At 34.7% G+C, this 23,467-nt stretch overlaps 3 protein-coding genes across 3 annotated transcripts in view; 2 read left to right on the top strand and 1 right to left on the bottom strand.

Moving 5' to 3' along the window:
- LOC104728840 (putative F-box protein At5g66830) lies at window positions 12,758-14,513 on the top strand (the record flags this gene model as incomplete). The annotated part of the gene is made up of 2 exons (XM_019232091.1): window positions 12,758-13,327; window positions 13,896-14,513. Coding segments are annotated over 2 exons (1,188 nt in total), but the record flags the coding sequence as incomplete, so codon positions are not given.
- Window positions 19,285-22,793, bottom strand: LOC104725808 (plastidial pyruvate kinase 2). Its single transcript, XM_010444543.2, has 12 exons — window positions 22,381-22,793; window positions 21,811-22,098; window positions 21,557-21,722; window positions 21,303-21,437; window positions 21,065-21,175; window positions 20,883-20,971; window positions 20,640-20,702; window positions 20,345-20,520; window positions 20,165-20,267; window positions 19,897-20,045; window positions 19,705-19,813; window positions 19,285-19,622 (listed from the first exon to the last, which is right to left on the bottom strand). The coding sequence occupies exons 1-12, from the start codon at window positions 22,627-22,629 to the stop codon at window positions 19,515-19,517; spliced, it is 1,746 nt and encodes a 581-aa protein (XP_010442845.1). The 5' UTR covers window positions 22,630-22,793; the 3' UTR covers window positions 19,285-19,514.
- Window positions 23,023-23,467, top strand: part of LOC104728839 (protein timeless homolog) — a 6,042-nt gene continuing 5,597 nt past the window's right edge. The window contains exon 1 of the mRNA XM_019232090.1: window positions 23,023-23,419. Coding sequence (XP_019087635.1) covers window positions 23,132-23,419 — 288 coding nt within the window. The 5' untranslated portion in view covers window positions 23,023-23,131. The remainder of the gene's footprint in view (window positions 23,420-23,467) is intronic.

Below are 23,467 nucleotides of genomic sequence, written 5' to 3'. Positions count from 1 at the left end.
TTTAACATTATTGCGTTTCTCGAAGAATCTCTTCTAGTCTTTTAGAGAGCCATGTAAGAAATCCTAACAACGTAAAAGCATTTGGTAGATATATTATCTGTTTCTGTGTATCATGATGATATGTGCAACTTTTTTTTTCAAACAAATTAACTTTTTTTTTAATGTTAATTGAAGTGGCTTGAATTAGTGGAACTAGATGATGAACTTACCAAAAATTTCTCATCCTCGCAATGGAAACGATGTGAGATTCTCGAAGGAGGCAGGTGGTGGGAGCATGATCAGTAGTGAGTAACTGAGTATGTTCGCTGAGCCATTTTCTCCTAACAAAGCTCGTCCCAATTCTATTTGAAATCCAATTTTACGTTTTAAAAATCTCCCACACTCACTGTTATTATTGTTTTAAAATCTCACAAAATCACAAACTGTTTTTTATTTTTAACTAACAAAAAATATAACAATTCCACCCAATATCATAAAAACTCATTTAATTCTTCCAAAATCCACAATTAATTAAATTCCACAAAATCTTCTAAAAACCATGTTTAATACCCCCTCTTAAGTTTTATCTTAAACATATTATTGACATACATACGTAGAAAGTTTAATTATGTCTAATATTCTCGTTCGCTCTAGGCAAATGGAGAAATAGAAACAAGTAGATTGGAGTAAATGTGTTGGCTTCTTTATTACATGAGGGGTAATTAGTACTCCGATCCGTATTAGATAAATGTGTGATTTTTGTTTTTGTATTATTATTATTTCCTTGTACTATATATCTATATCACTTGCAAAATATTCATCCATGTTTCCTGAATCTAATATTTTTTGGCATAATTTTTTTTTCATTTCATCTAAATTCATTAATTAATACTATATATATGTTAATACATTTCACCGTCATTTGTAGGTTCATATATAAATATAAAAATCATATTTATTTTTTTCTCGGCTCTAAGCAAAACTAAATATTATATAGAAAAACATGAAGAACTATATATAGCATTCCCTCTACATGTTTTTTTTCTTCTAATTATTAGTTATACTGTACCGAAAATATTTCAGGAATATTAAACCTTTTATCACTATATGTAAAGTAAAATTTAGTCCATTATTTTATATCGATGTCAATCAAGTACAATATAAATCACACGGCCAATGTAAACAACTAACTACCGTTTGCTACAAAGATTAGAACTAGCTAAAACAACTAAATTTATGATCATATCAACATATATCATATTAAACGAAAACACTAAGGCAATAATTAACTCTCTACTCCCTTGAATGACCTCTATTTCTTTGATTAAAAACATTACTAAACCTATGTTAGTATGTATATTTTTAATTTTAACCCTTTCAAGATAGATATATGTAATATGAAAGTGTTGTTCTTTTGTTCGTTTGGTTCATTGGTCTCTCTAGTACTTTTCTTTAAGTATTGTAAATTTCTATACAATAGAAAAATTATTTCATTTATTATATATATATATATATACATGTAACGTTGACTATATATATCTATGTTAACATTGACACTATATTTGAGAAATCATAACTCTCATTACATTTCAAATTCAAGTTTTAACAACCTACTTATGTTCATATGTTTTGTTTTCGATATGGAGGGATATATTATATGCCATGTAGTTATATAAAAAAATCCGTTTTAATGAAGGAAAATGTTTAAAGCACAAAAATAATTTATTATGAAAAAGACGTCGTAATTTATGAATGGAAAAGTAAAATAAAGCTTTCAAAATGTTATTTACTCAATTAATATACTGTTCTCTCATCTTCTTTAACCTTTTGTCTTCTCCTCCTCTTTTTCTCACTCATTCTGTACAAAATATTTACAGAGAAATATTGATTACTTTGTAGTCAGATTTTGTCTCAATCTCCATGCGTTGAGTATACACATAAATACGGAGATTGAGTACTCATTCTTCTTTCATTTGTCAAAATGGTTTCTTTCAAAGCAGTTTTCAAAACATTTGTCAACTCTATTTTAAGAGAGATGAAAAATGCAACACAAGATTCAACTGAGTGGAAGAAGCTCTGCCTTCTTGGAGCTGAGAAGGTAGCCTTGAAGATCCAAGGGGAGGATCCAGCTGCAGAAGTGAAGACTGAAGTTGTGGAGGCAGAGAATGAAGATTCAAGGGTTGTGGTGTCTTGGAAGAAGGAGAGACATGAGTTTTGGGTGGAGCCTACCCAATTTCACTACATCAGAGGCTATGGAAAGCCTAAGCATCTCTTCAAAGAGTTTGAGCATCTGAGGAGGCAGTTCTGGAAACAACAAGAAGAACGAGAGTCTCATGAGCAATCAGAAGAAAAAGAGGAGAGAGTTTTTCAACGGTCCATCACCACCACCGAGAAGAAAGAGATGGATGATGTTGAGGCTGGAAGATCTCTGATTAAGGGGCATAAAAAGCACGCAGGAGCTGTTAGGAAGAAGAAAGAAAGGAAAAAAGCAATACGAGCTTCGAACTGGAACCAAACTAAAACGCCACCGTCACCACAACCAAAGACTGAGACTAAGATTGAGCAACAATCAAATATTAATATATTAATTATTGTCATTAATTATTCATTAGAATGCTATAAATATTATGGAGGTGAAAAAAATAGCATAAATATAAATAAATAATTACAATTAATTAAAATTTAGTGCCTTAAAATATGGATATGATTATAAATATGAGAGTTACAAAATATTTGATAGAATATGTAAGTTTATAAAATATGTGAAAAATTCTTAAAAATAAATTTATTGTGAATAATGAACTAATTTTTGGTTTGAATATAAAAATTTGAAATGACTATAAACATAAATATATGACATGAACTTTAAGCTAATCAAATTGTAATTTTAAATATACATTTTGTTCTCTCTTAAAATAAAATATTTATTCAGCTATTTCTTTATAAATATTTATTAGAGTGAAATTACAAAACAAAATAATAATCATATTATGTGAATTATTTCTATTAAAGTGAAGACATAAAACAAAAAATTATAATTGGAAAAAGAGAAGGCATACCTGAGTAAATAAATCGAAGTATGTAGTTTGAATTGTCAAATGGAGAGGGCATGCATGCATGCATCGTACATGAAATTTTTTTGGATAAATTCTTTTTTTGTTTTTTTTTTGTTAAAGAATTCTGGATAAATTATAGAAAAAAACAAATAAATTATATTGACGTTTTGAAAATGTTAGACCGATATTCACATGAATTAAATATGTTGAGTTTTTTAGAGGTTAATCAATGCGCGCGCATGAGTCGAGTCTAAGGTAAATGAATTTCCAAACTTGTTCATGTAATTTTTTGTCAAGTGATTAAAAGGTTAATTAATAAATTGTTATGGAATTATTATATGTTGATGTCCAGTCCAAACTAAAAAAAAAAATTATAGTTAGTAATAACATATTACAGATATTATCTTGTAATTGTTTATTTTGTGTGTAATCTATGAACTGACGAGGACACGCTGGAGATGACGTGGACAGAAAAGAAGAAAAAAAAGAGAACATTTGTATGTAATAATTTTTTTTTCTTTGTCTGTTTTATGCAAGAATGAATGCTTCAATTTGTGTTCCCTCTTTCAAACAAAGGACGAGCCCTGAACTCCTGAAGCCTCATCAATCAAGGCCCAAGTGTCATTTGTTGTGTTACGCACATTCAGTAAAATCGACTTATCTGGCACCAGAATCATAGGCAAAGCATTTATTTAGGACATGATCGGTTATATATATATATATATTTTTTTTTTGAATTTGATGTTAAATTATATTCAAAAAAAAAATAGCTTTGTTACATCAATTGCATCACAGAGTTGAATAGTTTTTAAACAGAATCATAGAAGAGAAAACACTTAAGATTTTAAGGTCTTGTGCCAAACCATACTTGTAACCCATCGTCGTATCGCCGATCGCCCATAAGACCAATTGCTAGCAGTTGGTTTCGCATGTGTCTATCAATCATGTAAGTGAGATAAGAAGCAGGGTGTTGAGGCTCACCATGTGCCCGACCATTACGCTCTTGCCAGAGGCAGTAGACAATCGTTTGCAGAACAGAGCGAGCTAAATATCCCTGAACCCGAGTATCCCAGTTGTCGCAGGCAGAGGAGAGGATCGAGTGCCAAACGGTAGAATACTTAACCTTGTAGATGTTCTGAGCAGACGCCTTCCAGACCTCTGAACTAAAACTGCAGGCGAAAAACAAATGGTCTCTCGTTTCAGTGGTGCTATTGCAGAGCAGACAGGTCCCCTGCGCACCCCTTCGCCATTGAATCATTCTATCTCCAGTAGAAAGTCTGTTTCGAATTGCTAGCCATGTACAGAACGCGAACCGCGGCGTTGAGTGAGTGAACCAAACGCTTGGATGCCAAGCTACTTCGGCATCATGTGTTCGTATCTGATTCCATGTGTCTTTGGTAGAGAATTGGGTTTTAAAGTTACCATTTCCACATTTCCAAAGCATTACATCCGCCTTAGAACTGCTCATATCCTGGTGCAGCTGCAACTCTGCCTCCAATAAGTTAAAATTAGCTTGCCAGTGCCGCCTGTGATGACGTTGTCCCCACGCCTCTGCAACGGTCATGTGCTTACTAATGCCCATTGAAATGAAACCTTGATCAGCCGCCATATCCACTAGTCCTCCCATGTTGGACCAATCATCAAACCAAAAGGAAGTACGTTGACCATTATTCACTTCCATTTTGCAGAATTGTTTAGCAAGGTCTCGAAATTTGAGGAGTTTTCTCCACATCCACGAGCCCAAAGCAGTCGGTTTAACAGACCAGAAAGACTCCCGCTTCAGTAACGTGTTACTGACCCATTTAACCCACAGAGACACACTTGAAGATACAATTCGCCATATCAGCTTTAAACAACATACATCATTCACATCTTTTAAAGACCGTAGACCCAGACCACCTTCCCGCTTAGGCTTACAAACATTCTCCCAAGATAGATTAGCTTTGTGAGGGTTTAAATCTGGGCCTGACCAGAGGAATGCCGAACATATCCTGTTGATCTCCAGTAAACATTGTTTTGGTAATCGAAAAGCTGACATCCAAAAGCTGCATATGCTCCATAACACCGAATGGATCAAATTAAGACGACCTGCAAAGGACAAATATTGAGCTGTCCAGGATCCGATTATATTCTTAATCTGCTCGAGCAATGGTGTATAATCAGAGGAAGTGAACCGCTTAGTAACCAAAGGGAGTCCCAAGTATCTCACCGGCAATAGACCTATCTCAAAACTGAATCTTGTTTGTATCAAATGACGATCCTCATCCAACACACCTACAAAATACATCGTGGACTTCTCCATACTAATATTTAAACACGAATACCGAGCAAACTTGTCAAATACTGCAACAATTCCTTCTATAGACGAGAGAGTGCCATCCGAGAAGACCATAAGATCATCCGCAAAACACAAATGAGTAACACCGAGGGGTTTACATTGCGGGTGAAAACCAAAATGTTTCAAACCTGCCGAGGAGAGAGCACAACCCTGACGCAGACCACGAGTGCTTTGAAAATATCCCGCAAGTTCCCCATTAACCTAAACCGAGAATGATGCAGTGGTAACACATTTCATGATCCAGTGTATAATCATTGGCGATAGAGCAAGAGCCGAAAGCACATTGGTGAGAAAAGGCCATTGAACAGAGTCAAAGGCTTTAGAAATGTCGATTTTAAAAGCACATCTGGTGGATATATAATCCTTGTGGTAATCCTTGACCAATTCCGTTGCAAGCAGCACATTTTCTATCAAAAGTCGGTTTTTAACAAATGCAGACTGATTTCCTGCAACAAGATCCGGCAGCACCACCTTTAATCTGTTAGCTAAAATCTTGGAGATGAATTTGTATAGCATGTTACAGCAAGAGATTGGGCGGTAATCCTTCATCTCACAAGAATCAAGCCGCTTAGGTATAAGAGCAAGTATAATTGCATTGGCTCCCTTGGGGAGGAAACCCTTTTCAAAAAAATATTGAACCGCAATAACAAACTCCACCCCCACTAGATCCCACACCGCCTTAAAGAATTCACATGTATAACCATCCGACCCAGGTGACTTGTCATTTGCCATGGAAAATAAAACTGTCTTAATCTCATCGGCAGAAACTATACGTGTGAGCTTCACACCATCAGCCTCTGTACATCGCGAAGGTAGCAAGGCCTGAAGTTCCTCAACTGTAGCGCCTTGAAAATCAGGGGGTTGAAAATGGAGAAAAGCTTGAAAATGACGCACATCTTCCTGCTGAATCTCCTTTACATCCAATACAATACGGCCATCTGGAGTTTGTACCTCACGAATAAAGTTTTGAGCCTCACGAGACTTAATCGCTCTATGGAACGTCTTAATTGTTTTTATCTCCAATCTTCAGCCAATGAAGCTTCGCCTTCTGTTTTAGGTACCTCTCTTCTAGATTAGCAATAATACTCCATCTAGCATAAGCCACCGATTCCTCAGCCATAGCGGCAGCAGACGGATTGGCAAGGTTCAACTCTTGCTTTTGACAGAGATTCTCATAAGCCTCCTTTGCCTTGGCGACCAAGTGAGCAAGCTTCCCTTTAGCCAAAGATCGCAGCTTAGGCTTGAGAGTCTTAAGCTTTTTTGAAAACCGATATAGGGAAGAAGTCGACATGTGTATAGGCTCTGTTTCCTGCCAGAAAGTTTGCACTAACGGTTTAAATTCAGCCATACCAACCATCGCATTAACGAACTTAAACGGTTTGCGTCGGTGGATAGTAGCATCAACATTAACACTGAGATGGATCCGACACCTAGAATGATCAGAACACCCTCCAGCCTCAAAAACATTATATGACTGTGGATATACGTCTTGCCATGCCTCATTCATCAAGACTCGATCCAGCTTTTTCAATATTAAATCAGCATCCCTCTTGTTGCACCATGTAAACAAAGGACCTTGAGAAGGTAAATCAGTGAGAGTGCAATAATTCTTCACCGACTGAAAGTCTCTCATTCCCCCAGTTACCCTTGGACCCTACTCTCCTCGAGAATGTTCCTCCGTAGCCAAGGTTTCATTAAAATCTCCAAAGATAAGCCATGGCTTATCCTTCATAATGGGAGAGTCCTTATGGGAACACAAATCATCCCATAAACTCTGCCTCTCCTCCACCGTAGTCAGACCATAGACAAAAGAGCAAAAAAATTCAGAGTCTTGATCCTCCAACTTCATTGAGCATGTGATAATCTGCTCACTCTTATAAATAGGAGTAAGTCTCACAGTATCACGCCAAACCACCCAGATACGACCCCGCGTATTATGCTCGTAGTTTGTCATAAATAACTTAGTTCCCAACCATTGAGCCTTACGCTCCTTAACCCTAGTTTCCAAAAGACAACCAAACTGAAACTTCTGCTCTGCAATCCATTTTTTTTAATAACTGAATGTTTTGAAGATGCGTTTAAACCGCGTACATTCCAGAAGAATCCGGACATTAATGCTGTTTGGAGGATTGGCGTGGGCCCTGATCCTTAGCCTTGACCCGAGCTGACTGAGAAGGTTACATCAAAATAACTTTATGTGCCGTCTTTGACTCACGTGGAAGAGACGGTCGCAACTGCTGCTGCTTCTGCGAAGGACCCAGAGGCAGGTTAGACTGCAATGTGTTCTCGGAGCTGTCCACTGAAACCTCTATATCATCCTCTGCAACAACTTTCTGATCACCCTTATTGGGACCCTCGTCAGTCTCTTCCTCCCCTTTTCCATCTCGATCACTCAGAGCTGAAAAAGGATTGGAGAGAATAGAAACTTCACCAAACTGAAGGTTTGTAGTAGTCTTCGTTCCCGGACTACGAGCCGATTTAGGTGTGATCCAAGACTCGTCTTTATGCACTTCATCGTTAGAGCTGCCACCTGATGAGATTAAAACAATCTCCCGATTCACCTCTTCTTCAGTAGTTACTACCACACCCGAGGTAGGAACCACTGGTAAGTCCCTTTGCACGGGGTCCTCAGCTGGAGGCAGATCAGTCTCCACCATCGGAGCTGTTGGAGGGGTAGCTAGACAAGAGGCCTGTAAATGACCCCATTTATGATAGGCACTGAACTTCGGAGGCAACCACGGGTATGAATATTTGATCACGACATCAAGTTCTCCTTCCTCTTCCCCCGTAAAAACAAAATGTTTTGGTAGGTCCTTTGTTAAATCAGCCTCCACCAAGACTTGAGCTACGTCAAAACTTGTGCAAAGCTCTATTTTAGGGTGCAGTCTGAGCGGCTTGCCCACTGAACTAGCCAAGAATTCAATACCTTTGTTAGTAAACATTATAGGAGGCACGTCACGTAAAGTAACCCATAGGGGTATCGTCTTCAAAGCTGGCTGAGTTTCTTCCTCAAAAGGTGACCATTTTGAGACCACCATCGGAATATCCATGATATTCCACATTCCCCTGTTTAAGATCCGACGCCTCGCACTATCACTACAGATCCGAAACTTCATCATGGCATCACTAACCTCATAAACATCAGTCATGGAGGTTTTATCCCCCAGACGCCAAATTTTCTTAACAATCATGTGGATCTTCCCCACATGCGGTACTTTAACACTCAAGAACTTCCCGATAATAAAGTCCTCCCAGAGAGGCTTAGCTCCTGCAAATACCTCTTTAGGCACAACCACCTTTTGCTGGCCATCAACTTCCACTGCCTCAAACTTCTGCCTAGTGAAATCGTGCTTTCGAGCAACGTTCGCATAAGATCTCTTTTCCCCTGGTGCCTTCTCCGATACACCCTGACTTAGCAAAGCATCCTGCATCGTTACACCTTCGATAGAATCATTCAGGACCACATCATGTGGTTTCTCAACAGCCGGAGAGGAAGCAACACCGTTTACCGTCCCCAGACTCTCTCCACCGGGAAGAGAGGCCGATGGCGCCATCAAACTTGCGTGAAAAGCCAAAAACCCTAGATCGCCTTTCCTATAGCCCGCCACGTCAGCAGAGAGTTTTTTTTTTATGAATCACAAACAGTCTCTCCCAATCGGTTATATTACATTTTGAAAGTATATTTATCTTCAGTTCATGAACCACTTTGACAAAAAGTCAACAAAGATAGGAAAGTAACTCTTTTCCAAAAGAGTATAGCTCTATCTAGTCCATCATATCATGTAATACATCTGATCATGAAACGAGTCTATATGTAAGAAAACTTGGCTATAAACAGCGTTCTCTTCTTCGTCTAGCTTGAACACCACTAAAACATCTGTTATAAGCATGTCTACATCCGAAACTCTCGTCACACACAACAAAATCCGAAATCGTCTGTGTTCTTAATCATCCTCTCTTTCTTCAGCCTTACTATCTCATATCTGGCTTCAAATCTTTTTACAACTCAACCGAGAGAGCTCTTCTAGCTCCATTGGCCTAGTTACAACTCAATTCCAAAAGCATACCCAAGACACGTGACAGCAAACCCTCCCTTTGGACCCAGCATCACGTCCATTCGTCCACCATGCCAACTCAACATCCACATCAGCATCACTAATGACTTTCCTCCTGAGCTGCAGCTTACACTCAAATGTTTCATGTGTGTCACAATCCAACCGGAATATGTATGGCCTTCGTTCCAGAATAATAAGTGTTTCGTCATGTATATCCTTGTGCTCCTAGTGTTGAACCAAGATTTCTGCTCAAACTGCTTGTCAACCACAATATATTCATAGTTCAATAATATCTAATGCGCATTTCTCTATAGAATAATTAATGCCCTCACGGTAGTTTTGTTACGTACTTACGTTCCAACCTTTAAATCTCTCATTATATTGTATAGGAGGAAAAGTTGTTTGATGAAGTATCATGAGGGTCGAGTAGTGGGTGTTCTCGTTTGAGGTGATATATTGTTTACATATAATATATAGTGTGATATTGTTATATTTATAACATGTAAACACATGCTTTGTTTGACTAATCTACTGATATATTAATATTAATAAACACATGCTTTGTGTTTCTTCCAAATGCATGCTTTCCAAACACATGCTTTCTGTTTCTTTCAAACAATGGTTGAACTACCACACGCCGATCTGTTTGCTCTTCCTTTCCTTGCTATAGAGTCCGATGGTTCTTGCCAAGTTTCAAATCTGAATGATTCTTCTTCGAATCTACGTATTGTTCTTAATACATATTAATTATTGCAACATAACTGAAATTATTTTTCTCTTCTTGTGAGGGTTTGGACTCATCATGTGTTAGCCTCAACAAAAAAATTCAATAGTTATCACTTTTTGTCTAGATGCCTAAGTTTGATAGAGGAAAGAAGAGAGGTTCAGATGGGTTTTATCACGGGAACGGACACGGACAAACAAAGCAATTTGAATATCAATGTTTATGTTTAGGCTCCCACAAAAAAACACCAATATTTGGTAGAAAATAACATTTGGATCCTCATTTTTTTGGGGATGTCTTTAAATTTAGTATTAGTTTATGTTGAAGTCATCTATGAAAAGTTATTGAATGAAGATGGTCTTACAATGTTTATGACTAATACAAACTGTGACTTTATTATTAGATTATAAAGAATTTAAATTCAGACGATGATATAACAACAAATTATGCATGAATATTGCATGTTTATCATATTTTTTTCATCTTGACATCAAATTTCAATTTTTTTTTTAACTATTTTATATAGAGAATTGAATCTTAAAATAACTTAAAAAATCAGTCAATTAGTTTAAATTTGTTTTAAAATGATTCATCAGTGAATTTTATAAGAAACTAGATAATGACCCGTCCGATGTACGAATTTAAAGTTTTGTAAATAGAATTAAATTTAATAAAGAATTTATTGTACATTATTTTTTTATTATTATTTTTTGCTATAATACACTGATTTATATCCATATACAAATCTTTTATGTATGTTACCATTAAAAGTGTATTTTTTACACCTAGATATACTCTATGTTACAAATATATTATTTACCACCACCTAGAAAATGTCTATATGAACCAATTAAGCCAACTATTATATATATCTTTACTTTCACTTTTGCATAGTTTCTTTTATCACTAAAATTGTTGGCTCAAAACATTTTGAATAAAAAATAAATTACATCACAATAGTGTATGACTAACCATAGAGAGAATCTCGGTTCTGCCCTCCTCCCTTATGAAGAGAATCTTGCGTCCAACCTCTTCCACCATGGAGAGAACCTTCGTTCCGCCTTCCTCCCTTGGGGAGATAACCTTACATCCAACCTCCCCCACCTTCCTCTCTTGGGTAGATAACCTTGCGTCCAACCTCGTCCACTATAGAGAGAACCTCGGCTCTGTCTTCCTCTTGTGTGGAGAGAACATGTTCACGTCTTTTAGCTATCTCAAAGTGGCTTGCTCCAGCAACCAATGAAACTAAATACCATTTTCCAACGTCACAAAATCTTTTGATAGTAACTAATGTTAAAATTCCCAATGTATTCATGAAAATTTATTTGAAACACTATGTTGTAGCCTCTGTCTCCAAGCTCCTATGGATTTATCAACAATAATTTATGTTTTTCCAATATATCTATGTTTGTTGTAGGCTTGTGTTTGATTAGCCTATTTTATTTCTCCTTTTTCTCCTTTTGAAATTGAACGAATCGTAACAATTATGTTTGCACAAAAAAAAGGTCTATGACCAACCAATCAAGGTTGAAAAATTAGAAAAAAATAATTTGATATAATTAATGAAATAATAGAAAATTATAAGCACATTAATATATGAATCTCAAATAATTCAAAAATGAAAATATAAATTAAACAAAACAATATAAAGCTGCTATAATAAATTTTAAAATATAGTATTAGAAAAAGACGATTCATATATTAATGTTAAATTTTTTTTGGTCAACATACTAATATTACCTATTCCAAACTGTAAGTAGGAGTATATTTTGGTTTAAAAAAATAAGAAAAATTTGTCTTCCCATCAAAAAGGTTTGACCAATAGAACAAAGTTGAAAGCAATATTTTTGAATAAATTATTTTGTTAGATGAATAATATGAGACGATCTATGTTTATATAGAAGTGAGTATTTACATTTTTTATAATTAATAATTTTCTGTATATTTTCCTTAATCCCTTTTTTATGTTTTTTGTAGAATTAATAACTTCAAATTAAAATAAGTAAATAATTTTATAATTTCGAATATTATGAATTATATATATATATATATATATATTCTCCTTATAATTATTTAAAAAAACTGCTTGATTTGGATAATTTTTTTTATAATTATCTTTTTACATTATTAATATTGTTTAAAACAAATTTTCTGTTTTTTGTTGTAATCTTAAATTTTCTATTAAATATTAACTTTTATACATGTCAAAATCTCATATTAGTAATTTAACACGTGTCAAAATCATGGTAATGACTAACTTTCAAAATCCAACTTTATATAATAAGATTCTATATATATGGGGAAGAAAAATAGTGAAAAAAAACTGATGGCTTTTATTTTTGTTCTATTTTTAAAGTGACGTTCATGGGGCTTTAAAAAATACTGAAAAGAATAAAGCCAAAAACTAATTAAGAACCTTACAACAACTAATTAAATAAAACGAAAAAAAAAAAAAACCTCATTGGTAAAAAAATCTGTGAAGACTTTCAAAACTTTTTACCGTCACAGTGCAAAACCAATGTCACCCTCACAGAATCGATCGTTTCTCTCTTTCTCCCTTTTTGTCAAATACTGTCATTGAGAAGGGATCTAAAATTCCATAATATGGCCTCTCCGGTCTCCGCTATCCCTTGAACCCCATGGATATGGTCCACTCACGGATGATGGTCTTCTTCAGCCGTTGGCGCAGAGAAGAAGAAATACCCATTCGCATTCCCATTCCCATTCCTGGTCCAAGCTTCCTTCAGATCTCCTACAATTGGTGTTTGACCGCCTTAGTTTCGCAGATTTCCAACGAGCTAAATCAGTCTGTTTCTCTTGGCAATCAGTTTCAAGAAACTCTCAGCCAAATAACCAAATCCCTTGGATGATTCGATTCCCTAAGGGCAACGATCCCGACCACAACAATTACTGTCTCCTTTTCAACCCTGAAAAAAAATACAACATGTACAAAACTCCAAACCAAGGCAATGATTTCGCCAAGAGCTTTTGTGTGGCAACTTACAAAAGCTGGCTTCTCATGCAACCACAGTATAAATACATGGACGACCATCGGTTTAATCTTTATATTCTCGATCTTTTAACCGGCGAGAGAATCAATCTACCCACTTTCGAAACAGAGTATGGACTCACCTGTCCTGTATTATGGATCGACGAGAAAACCAAAGACTACTTAGTTAGCACGGGGACGGCAGTTCCATGACGTAACCCGGAAACGTTTCAGGTACAGGGACGGCGAAGAAACGACACGGAAACGTTTCTATTGTAAAATAGGGAATTTAACTGTTTTTCTTCCATTGCCCGAAAAAGAAAAGGAAAATTAACCTTTTAAATATTATACAATTAGGGTATTACAAATATCGTTTGAAAAAAAAAAAAAAAAGTTTACAAATATCAATGTTCTATATATCTCATCTTTTTGCATTCTTACTGAACCAAAACACACAAACTTCTCTGTTTTTTTTTGTTAAGACAAACTTCTCTGTTTAGCTTTGAGAATGAGTTTCTCAAAAAATAACTTATTTTAATTATTATTTAATATATTATAGTCATGTTTTGTTTCATGAAAATTATGTATAAGTGACTTTATTTATTTTATTTTACTAATTTATGGATATTTTTATATTTTATATATTATAAAACTGACATACCCCTGCCGTACCCGTACCCCTAAAAATTTAGTTTGCCGTTTTCTGTCCCCGTCCCCGTACCCGTATCCCGTATCAGTACTCGTCTCGGTGCAGCATAGCTTAGTTATTGGAATGGCTGACGAAGACTATGCCATTTCTTTCAAGAGAGGAGACAACTCGTGGAAACAAATCCCAACCTTGTCAGGTATCGAAGAGTGTTTTAGCATGGTTTACAAGGATCACAAGCTCTACTGTCTCAACTATTATAACCTCAAGATCTTCGATTTTTCTCAAGACAACACTCCGGTTAGAGTTTTCAAAACTAGCGTAAGTGGATGCTTAAAACAACCAGGAGGTTTTTGCATGAGACTCCCTGGAATCCCAAGGAAGGACCAGGCGGCTCACTTTAAGGACAACTTGGTAGTCACGCTAACCGGAGATGTCTTAATCGTTAAGTGCCATCGTCCTAGTTTTTCCGAGATATGGGAATTTGAAATCTACAAGATGTTAGGGAACAACGAGTGGGAGGAAGTTTTTTCTTTGGGAGACGAGGCGATGCTTTTGGATTTGGGTATCACAGTGCTTGCTAAGGACATGCAAGGAATCAAAAGCAATTCCATCTTCGTAGTCGACCTCGGTTCAAACACGGTCGAACTACCCCACCGGTTTGTTTGCTCTTCCTTTCCCTGTTCCAGAGCTCGATGGTTTTTGCCAAGTTTTAAACGAGAATGATTCCTCATTTGTTTTTTTATATCTACGTGCGTATTCTCTTAATATTTAATTGTTACAAAATTTGGTAGAGTATTTCGTTTTCTCTTCTTGTGGGTTTGGAGTAATTAAGAAATGAAGAATAAAGCCAACAAAACCATCCTTGATGACATATAGAGTAATAATAAATTAAGCCATGAACACAATAAGGACGCTTTCCAATGGCCTGAGAACCAGAAAAATATTTAAAGGTAAGTTTACTTGCAAAACAGACAAGTACGTACCAAGTTCGTATGATGATGAAAGATATTACTCACAACTCACAAGGTATACGGTGTGTTATCGATAATTTGATCGTGATTGTCTCCTTCTCTTCTGTGGTTTACCAGTACAAGTAACAAGTCCCTATCCCTAACCCTTATGGTTGTAGCCACTATTGGAGTTGGAATGGTAGGTCTGATGGTTCTTGTATGGTCCGCGAGTTACCTCATTCTATAATTCTACGATATTTATGTAATCTAGACAATAAAAATAAAATAAGTTTGACGTAACGGTCAAGAAACAAGTATCAACAACCGTAAAAACGACCAATATTAGATGTGGTTGGTCGCTCTGGACTGCGAAAAGGCAGTAACAAGAAGTCACTTTGTTATCAAAAATCAATAATCAAGAATCAATAAATCTTACTCCCACCCCAACAACGGTTAATAGCTTTTATAAACCGATCACACCCACCAAAATCAGTATAGCCATAGTATTCATCTCTAAATTTAGCAAACATCACCTCAAGCTTCCTTCCTCCCAAGTAACTTCCACTGAGTGCTAACGCCTTCTTTTTGCCTTTTTTTAAAATTCATGAAAGCAAATCTGTAACAAGAAAATATACGTTTTTTAGTTTACATTTAACTTGAGTTCGTTGTCACAAATTAAAAAAAAAAATCTAGGAAGAAAGTCTCAAACCCTATGGAAACACCGGTTTCACACACTATGGGAACAAAAACCCTTGTGATCTCTCCACACGATCCGAAATGGTTACTCAATGCATTCTTGATTTCATCCCTAGGAAATTTAGAATTAAATCCCTTAACGAAAATGGTTTTCTCATTGTTTCCCTCTGCCTCTTCACATTCAAAACCACAAGTATAAATCGGTTGCTTCTTTTTCCTTGGGGCATCTTTCGGTTTATAGACACATTTCTTTAGAATTAAACAGGTCATCAGCTATATAATGTGTCGTAAACAGTAAAGTGTTAATTGTCAACTTACAAAACACATACAACAGCTACAACCAAATAACCAATATAAAAAACCTATACCTCAGGTAAAGTAGCTCTTTTCCATAGAGAGGTCTCTAGGTTTTAAGTTTTGGTAAAAGAAAAACATTTCTTTTAGTTAAACTAGGTTAGTACCGGCGCTACGCCGCGGGACTGTTTTATATTATATTTTTATTTTTATTATTTTTGGATAATTTTATATGTGTTTGTAATTAAAAAAAATATTAATATAGTTTTTGACAATGTTTATTGGTAATATTTTTGGTTTTAGGTTTTTGTTATTATGTGTTGTTAGTTTATTATTGTAATGAAATTGTAGATTAAAATCAATTTTTTTTCTTGTATTAGGATGTATTGGAGGACCATTATTATTATTATTGTTAGTTATTTTATTTTATTTTATCAATTTTGACTTTTGCTATTTAATGTTTTTATCAACACCGTGGAGATTTTTAAGAATTTTTTGTTTAAAAAATTGTTTGATTGTGTTATATCAACTCTACTTCCTTACATGTTTATGAGATTAGTTAATTAATTATTAAACATATAATGAAAATATGTTTTTTCTCACCTCGGAAAAATTAACTCATATGAGTCGAACTTGTGTTCAAAATTGTTCGACCATTCTTTCGTTGGGATATGAAACTTTATAGAATATTTTTAGTCAAAAAAGAAATCCATCAAAAACATTTTTTTTTGTCATTGACATTTCCTTTTTGGGGTTTATGATTGAGATGATGGTGGGCTCTGGTTCACCTTACGTAAAAGTAAAACCCATTTTGGTTATATATACTGAAATCAGTCGTCGATCATAAATACTACTGGTGTCTGCTAAGGAAGGTTCTCGTTGAAACAAAGTTTGAACCAGTTTGGTTTATAAATTACGGTCAAGTTTGGTTTAATTTCATTTAGGTGATGTTGTTTATTTCACATGGCAAAATAATATGCTATGTGCTTCATTTAAAAAAAAAAGCTATTAATTTATTAAAAATTGACAAACAAATCAAAATATTAAAATATATACCCAAGCTTTTTAGTATTGATTGTAGTATTGTACACATATGTTGTCTTTTTTTTTTTTGTAATTGGTCATCAATATGTCGTCTCTTTCTCTCTTTGTCGTCCTTTATTCTTGTTGCAGGTTTTAAATTTACACAATTTTTTTGTCATTCATTAACATTTTTTAAATTTACAGATTTTTTTTTAAAAAGGAAAATTTTAAATTTATGGAAATCAAAGAACTAAAAACAATATCCCACGTCGGTTAAAAATTTTTTAGACAATATTTCAGAACTATTAAAAATAAGATTAATATGCTTCCAACAACGAATGAGCATGAAAGCTTAATTTATCAGGCGTCCAAGTTTAAAAGTTTTATTTGGTTTGATCTATTTTTTTATTTGATCAAATTAAATTTTAAACAGTTTCAAAAAAATATTATAATATTTAAAATTTTTAAAAGTTTAAATATTATAAATATTGAAACTTTTAAAAGTTCCTAGCTTTTAAAAAGTTTTTAAATATTATAAGTTTTAAATTTTAAAAGTTTAAAATATTATAAATATTAAAAAAAATTAAAAGGTTCAAATTTTATATTTCGAAACCTTTTAAAAGTTTAAAATATTATAAATATTGATGCAAAACATAAATTATCTTATTTATCTACATTTATGCTTTTTATTTCTTATGAGCTGTAAAACATATTTTTGTGTATGATTTTATAGATGAGTTGATATTCTTTCATTAATTTTTTATTTTTGGGTCTAAGGAAGAAGGATTGACATCGCAAGACCTTAATTTGATGTTTGAGTCAAATTTTGAGGTTTAAAGAAGAAAGATGGACGACAAACACACATGTTTTATTAGCTATACATAGGCATGACCAGGGTTACGGTTGTCACGGTTAAGGTTTATTAACCATCGGTTATGGTTAGAAATTTTTGTAACCTTAACCAGAACCGTTTAACAAACGGTTAAACGGTTACGTTTAAATACGGTTACGGTTCAAGCGGTTACTGTTATATACGGTTACGGTTATTTGATAATATGATACGGTTGATATTATTTGATGATATAATATAATTGATATTATTTATTTATAATTAATATGTTCTTATAGTGTACTCATATTTCTATATATCATATGATTCATATTAAATAAATAATTATTAGTATATTTTATTATGTTTTTAAAATATTATAAACCAAGTAAGGATTTTGGTTTGAGAAGTTTCTAAACGCGTGGATCTAAAACCAAATAAGTATATGGATAAAATTGTCAATAATTGGGTGCATGTGTTGACTATGCTGGTAATCATGAATTTCACAAATTTTATGAGAAAAGAAATGATTTTGTTCTTGGAGTTTGATGGGTTAACAAGTTGTGTGGTAGTCTAAAAAAAGGTTTTTCAGTGGAAGAATGTGAAGAAGTTGACGAGGAAGAAGAAGAAAAAGAGTATAACGAAGAACCAAACGGTAAAAGTTACGATGACAATTAACACAAAATTTGACAATGAAAATGACAAGAAAGAATATGAAGAATAAGAAAACATTGAATAAAAAACACGAAAACATAGATGGTAGCGATCAATTAAATATGAAAACGAATTAAATTCATGATTATAAAATTGTTTCGTTTTTTTGGTGGTCAAAGAAAATGGTTTAGGATATGTGAAGTCATCAGTTTGATTTGCCTCGCCTGGACGTCAAGTTAAATTTATGATTTTTTTTATCAGATTTGATTTTATAACACAGCCGATTTTTATATTTAAAAAAATTGTGTATCTGAAATTTATTTTTTTCCTTAGTAATAATTTCAATTTTTTTATGAGATAATATTTTATTATCGTAATCAATCATATATAATTTTTATCAAAATATATCAAATAAACCCACGCGTAGCGTGGGTTCAAAACCTAGTATAGGTTGAAAAAAGATTATAAATTGATCAATTCATGGGTTATATGAATACATTTAAGAATATCCCAAAGAATTCTCTTAATGAGAATATTCCAATAATTTATACAATTTCCAAAGTAAAATCTTTAGTATTCCATGTATTGTTACAAAATATATACTGTTAGGCATACAAATATACGATTAGGCGTAAAAAGGAATAAAATCTTGACAATTTATCACGCTTAATCGTGATTTCCGAGATCTTATTGCAGTTGAAAATAAAATCTTACCTAAGCACGGATCGTATTAAAAAACTTTCACCAAACATGTTCAAAAATTAAAATAAAAACAAACAACAAACATAATCATTTCTTATACATGAAATTACAAAATTAACAATACAAAACTTACAAAATATATGTGTTTTTCAAACCATCATATTTAGCATATGATTTTATTACATAATGTTTTATCAAAATACTTTTACAAACAATCATATAAATTATATTTTATTCTAAAATAATAATATAAATAAAAAGAATTTCAATCCATACAGTAAAAAGTTACACGTTACGTCCTCCTTCATTTAATATCTTTTTGAGTGGCATATATAATATAAGTACATGTTTATAACTGCTTGCTTTATTTTGATCATCAGCTGAATATAATTCATACTAACAACTAATGAGCTAAGAGTGTCTGCAAAAACGTATAATCGTAGAAAAAACATAAACAAAACTGAAGAAGATACAGCAAACAAGTTTTAGAGTACAAGAGACATGCAACGGAAATTACCCAAAAACCCGGTTCTACATATTAAGGACACCGACCAAGTGAGATCTTAAAAAGAAGCTTTAGACCTTGCGGACTTGGATGTTATGTGTCGATTGAGATCGCCAGATTGGCTGTGTTCCACTCTGTACGATTGCTATTTGCTCTCCCTTCTTCACCATTCCTTGTTTCTGTTTCATCCAAAGTTCAACTCTTAAATCCCAATAAAACACTAAACGAAAGCTATATCTAGTTGGGGGAGATGGATTTTACCAGTAGTGTAGCCAAAGCATTAGCAAAAGTTTCTTCTGCATCATCTGCGAACTCCATATATATGGGGCATACGCCTTGATACAAAGCTAATCTTTGCTGTATTTTTTTCCTGCAGAGCAAAACCTCTACTGTGAGTTTCTAAAACAAAACACTTGTCAAAGTAGTCAATGTTCTAAAAGATGGAATACTTACTCATTTGTGAAGGCATAGATTGTGCCGGAAGGACGATAGTGACTTAGCAATATAGCCATGAAACCAGTTCTGGTGAAGACAACAGTTGAAGTGCCAAGCGTGTTGGACATCATGGATGCATGGTATGCAAACATCTCACTCATATGGTTCTACAGAGATTAAAAAACATGTTCTTGTTAGTACAGATTAGATAGCAGATAGACTTCCCTACATAAATACTCAATGGTGCAAAGTTTCAAGAGTAGAGAGAGAATCAGGCGCAGCTTACCTTGAAGGCTTGACCAAGATTAGGTGGCATATCACCGCTAGTAATGGTCGCTTCTGTTCGCAATGCAACAGTGTGCATCACTCCAGCAGCTTTCAATGGGAACCTGATACCAAGTAAAGTTCAGATTAATGTGTATTTACACTAAATCAGTAGATTAGCTGAAAAAAATCTGCCACTTACTTTCCGTGAGCAGTTTCTCCAGAAAGCATTACTGCATCAGCACCTTCTCTAACAGCGATAGCAATGTCTGAGACCTCTGCCCGGGTTGGAGTTGGATGAACTATCATACTCTCAAGCATGTTAGTCGCAACAATAACAGCTTTTCCCATGCTACGGCATAGGTTAATGATCTTCTCCTGTATTTTCAAAATCAAAGCAGAGTTTTAACTGCAAGAAAATTTGCCGCATGTTCTATATCTGAGGAAATTGCAAAACTTGTTCTTTGGTTTATCTTAAATAAGAGGCAAGTGCTAACCTGAAGAATGGGGACTTCTTCAATTGGAAGCTCTGCACCAAGATCACCTCTAGCAACCATTGCCTGGAAGACATACACAAAATCTAATTAGACAATCACATGCACAAGGGCCATTCCAACCAGAATATATATTATTTTTTTAAAACAATATCCAACCAGTTGCTCTCACATAAGGAGATTATGTACTGTAATACGTATAAAAGCAAAAAGAACAAACTAGAGAAGGTTGACAGAAAAGATCACCCCATCTGATGCTGTGATAATGGAGTGCAAGTTAGGTATGGAGTCAGCACTTTCAATCTTCACTATCACGTGTATGTCGGCACCACAATCTGCAAATATTGGTAACAAAAAATCTCAAGATTAGAATGAAAATCATAGGCAAACCATTCACTTAGGACAGGCTTGTGGTTCCACATATTTACTTTGAAGGTATTTCTTCAATTCGTGTACCACTTGAGCATCTTTGACAAAGGACACCGCATAAAAGTCAACTTTGTTCTCCACTCCAAATTTAATATCCTCCCAATCCTTCTCTGCAAGAAGAAAATACTTACACAAAAAAATAAGTATCAGAATAAGATCTTTCAGACTTAAATATGCAACAGTTCAATCTAAGCAACAAGAAAAAGTGAAAAAGAGAGTTAACACAGAAATTCTAACCAGTGATAGAAGGTAATGTTGCACTCTTTCCTCGGACATTCAAGTGTCTCCTTGACTTAAGTTCTCCACCATCAACAACTTCACATTTCACAGAGTCTTTGGTCTTAGACGTCACCATAAACGACATCATACCACCTGGAACATAGTAATAGAGCCATCAATATAGTGGAAAAGACTAAACCAAGTGCATCTCTTTCAGAGGCATGTCAAAGGAGATCTAAACCCTTTTACACCAAACATTAAAATATACTTACCATCAACAAGGAGCATGTCACCCGCTTCCACATCATTGACGAAATCATCATAGTTAACACTGACACAACTTGGTGTGCTGACACCTCTCTCAATAGTAAAAGTAAACTCTTGACCTGGATCTAACATAATTGGTTGGGGTAAATCTCCACTCCTAACTTCTGGACCCTATGGAACAATGAAACTAAATCGTCAAACAAGATACATGACTGAGAAGACAAACTCTGAATAAAATGGGAAACAAAAAAAAACAAACCTTGGTGTCAAGCATAATAGCAATGGTGTTGTCTTTAGTCTGTGCATTGTATTCTTTAACCAAATCAATAACCTTCTTATGTGAAGCATGATCACCATGAGACATGTTCATCCTAGCAACATTCATCCCAGCTTCAGCCAATTTCCATATCATCTCTCTTGTGTTGGTAGAAGGACCAACGGTGCAAACAATCTTTGTCTTCCTCCTTACAGTCGGCTTCGACCACATCCCTACCGATGTGTCACCAAACTGCTGTATCTCCAACAACCTCTCCAGCTGCTCCTCTCTCTAAATCCACATTGAACCCAAAACAAAAAAAAAAAAAAAAGGGAAAAAACATATAATCAGCTTACACATATGAAATCTACACAAAGCATCAAAAAATTCTCAGTAAAACCTAAACCATAGACTTTAAAGCTGTCTCATCCAACATCAACTCGAAATGGATAGTTATTATTGGTGAAAAAGATCAAATTAAAACGCTATCTCAACTAGTACAAAACCCAACACCCAAAAAAGACAAAACACATAGCCGCATACAAAAAAGCATACAAGGCTTATTACACATACGTTAGGCACATCTTCAGGAGAAACAGGAATCACTTCAGTCTCAACACGAGCAGATCTCACAGTGGTATCAATCACTCTTCTGCTTCTCAAAGAGACTCTTCCACTTCTCTTCGCTTCGTTTCCAAGAACCTTCACTGCAAAACTCGCCGGCTTCAAAAGCTTCTTCTCGGATCTTGTAGACACAGATCCACCGTTGTTGGAACACAAGATAGAGCCTTGAATCGATCTGGTAGCAACCACTTGAGCCATTTCTGTTTCCGAAGAGAAGAAGGATCAATGAATTCGAAGAATTGTGAAGTTACAAAAGAATGAGAAGAGAGAGAGAGGTGTCGTAAGCTCAGAGAGAGTAGTGAAGGATTTGGTTCTTTTCGGCGGAACTTACGAAGACGAAGGAGAAAATTGCTTTGTTCGTATCGAAACGTAACAAATCATTAAGTAGTTGGAAAATTTTGATTAGAACTAATAAAAAAAAAAAAAAAAAAAAAAAAAAAAAAAAAAAAAAAAAAAAAAAAANCGGTGTATTAGTTGGCCCACTTTATAAGCCCATTAATATCATTGGGCCAAATCTCTGCGTTTTGTTTTGACTTTTGACTTTTTGAGGACTGCGAAATGGCGGGAAAATGTCTGTAGCTATTCGCGCTCACAAAGAGCCCTAATCACTGATGAGAGAAGCTGAGCCATTTTGTTGATACAGTCTCCGGTTAATTTCATTGAGCGTTTTGATTTCAATTTCGCGAATCTGAGGAAGAAGATGGATGTGGAGGAGAGAATCTCAACGAAGAAAAAAATGGATTTGGAAGGGTTATCAGTAATCTGCAGCGATCTAGGAGTACCCGAGGAAGACGAAGATAGAAGAAGGATTGGGTACTCTAAAAGTGATTACTGTCTCGATAATTTGAAAGATTTACTTCGATTTCTAAGACGCGACGATCCTGAGAGCAGACAAGTTTTCAAACAAGTCTGTTCTTGGAATATAGTCGCTAAAGATTTGATTCCGATCATTGAGCATTACCAAGATGAGCATAGCTTAGTTTTAAATGCAGGTACCTTTTTTTTTTTTTTTTTTTTTATACATTAAATTAAAAGT

Source organism: Camelina sativa, chromosome 11 (assembly GCF_000633955.1).
Source record: "Camelina sativa cultivar DH55 chromosome 11, Cs, whole genome shotgun sequence".
Lineage (NCBI taxonomy): Eukaryota > Viridiplantae > Streptophyta > Magnoliopsida > Brassicales > Brassicaceae > Camelina > Camelina sativa.
The sequence above is the reverse complement of the archived record's forward strand: the minus strand, read 5'-3'. Positions and strand labels throughout refer to the sequence as shown.

Coding starts and splice junctions, on each gene's coding strand:
- LOC104725808 (XM_010444543.2), bottom strand. CDS start 22,629: ATGGCTCAAGTGGTTGCTACCAGATCGATTCAAGGCTCTATCTTGTGT. Junction 21,723..21,810: donor CTATTATGCTTGACACCAAG/GTTTGTTTTTTT, acceptor ATTGTTCCATAG/GGTCCAGAAGTTAGGAGTGG. Junction 20,972..21,064: donor ATTGAAGAAATACCTTCAAA/GTAAATATGTGG, acceptor CAATATTTGCAG/ATTGTGGTGCCGACATACAC.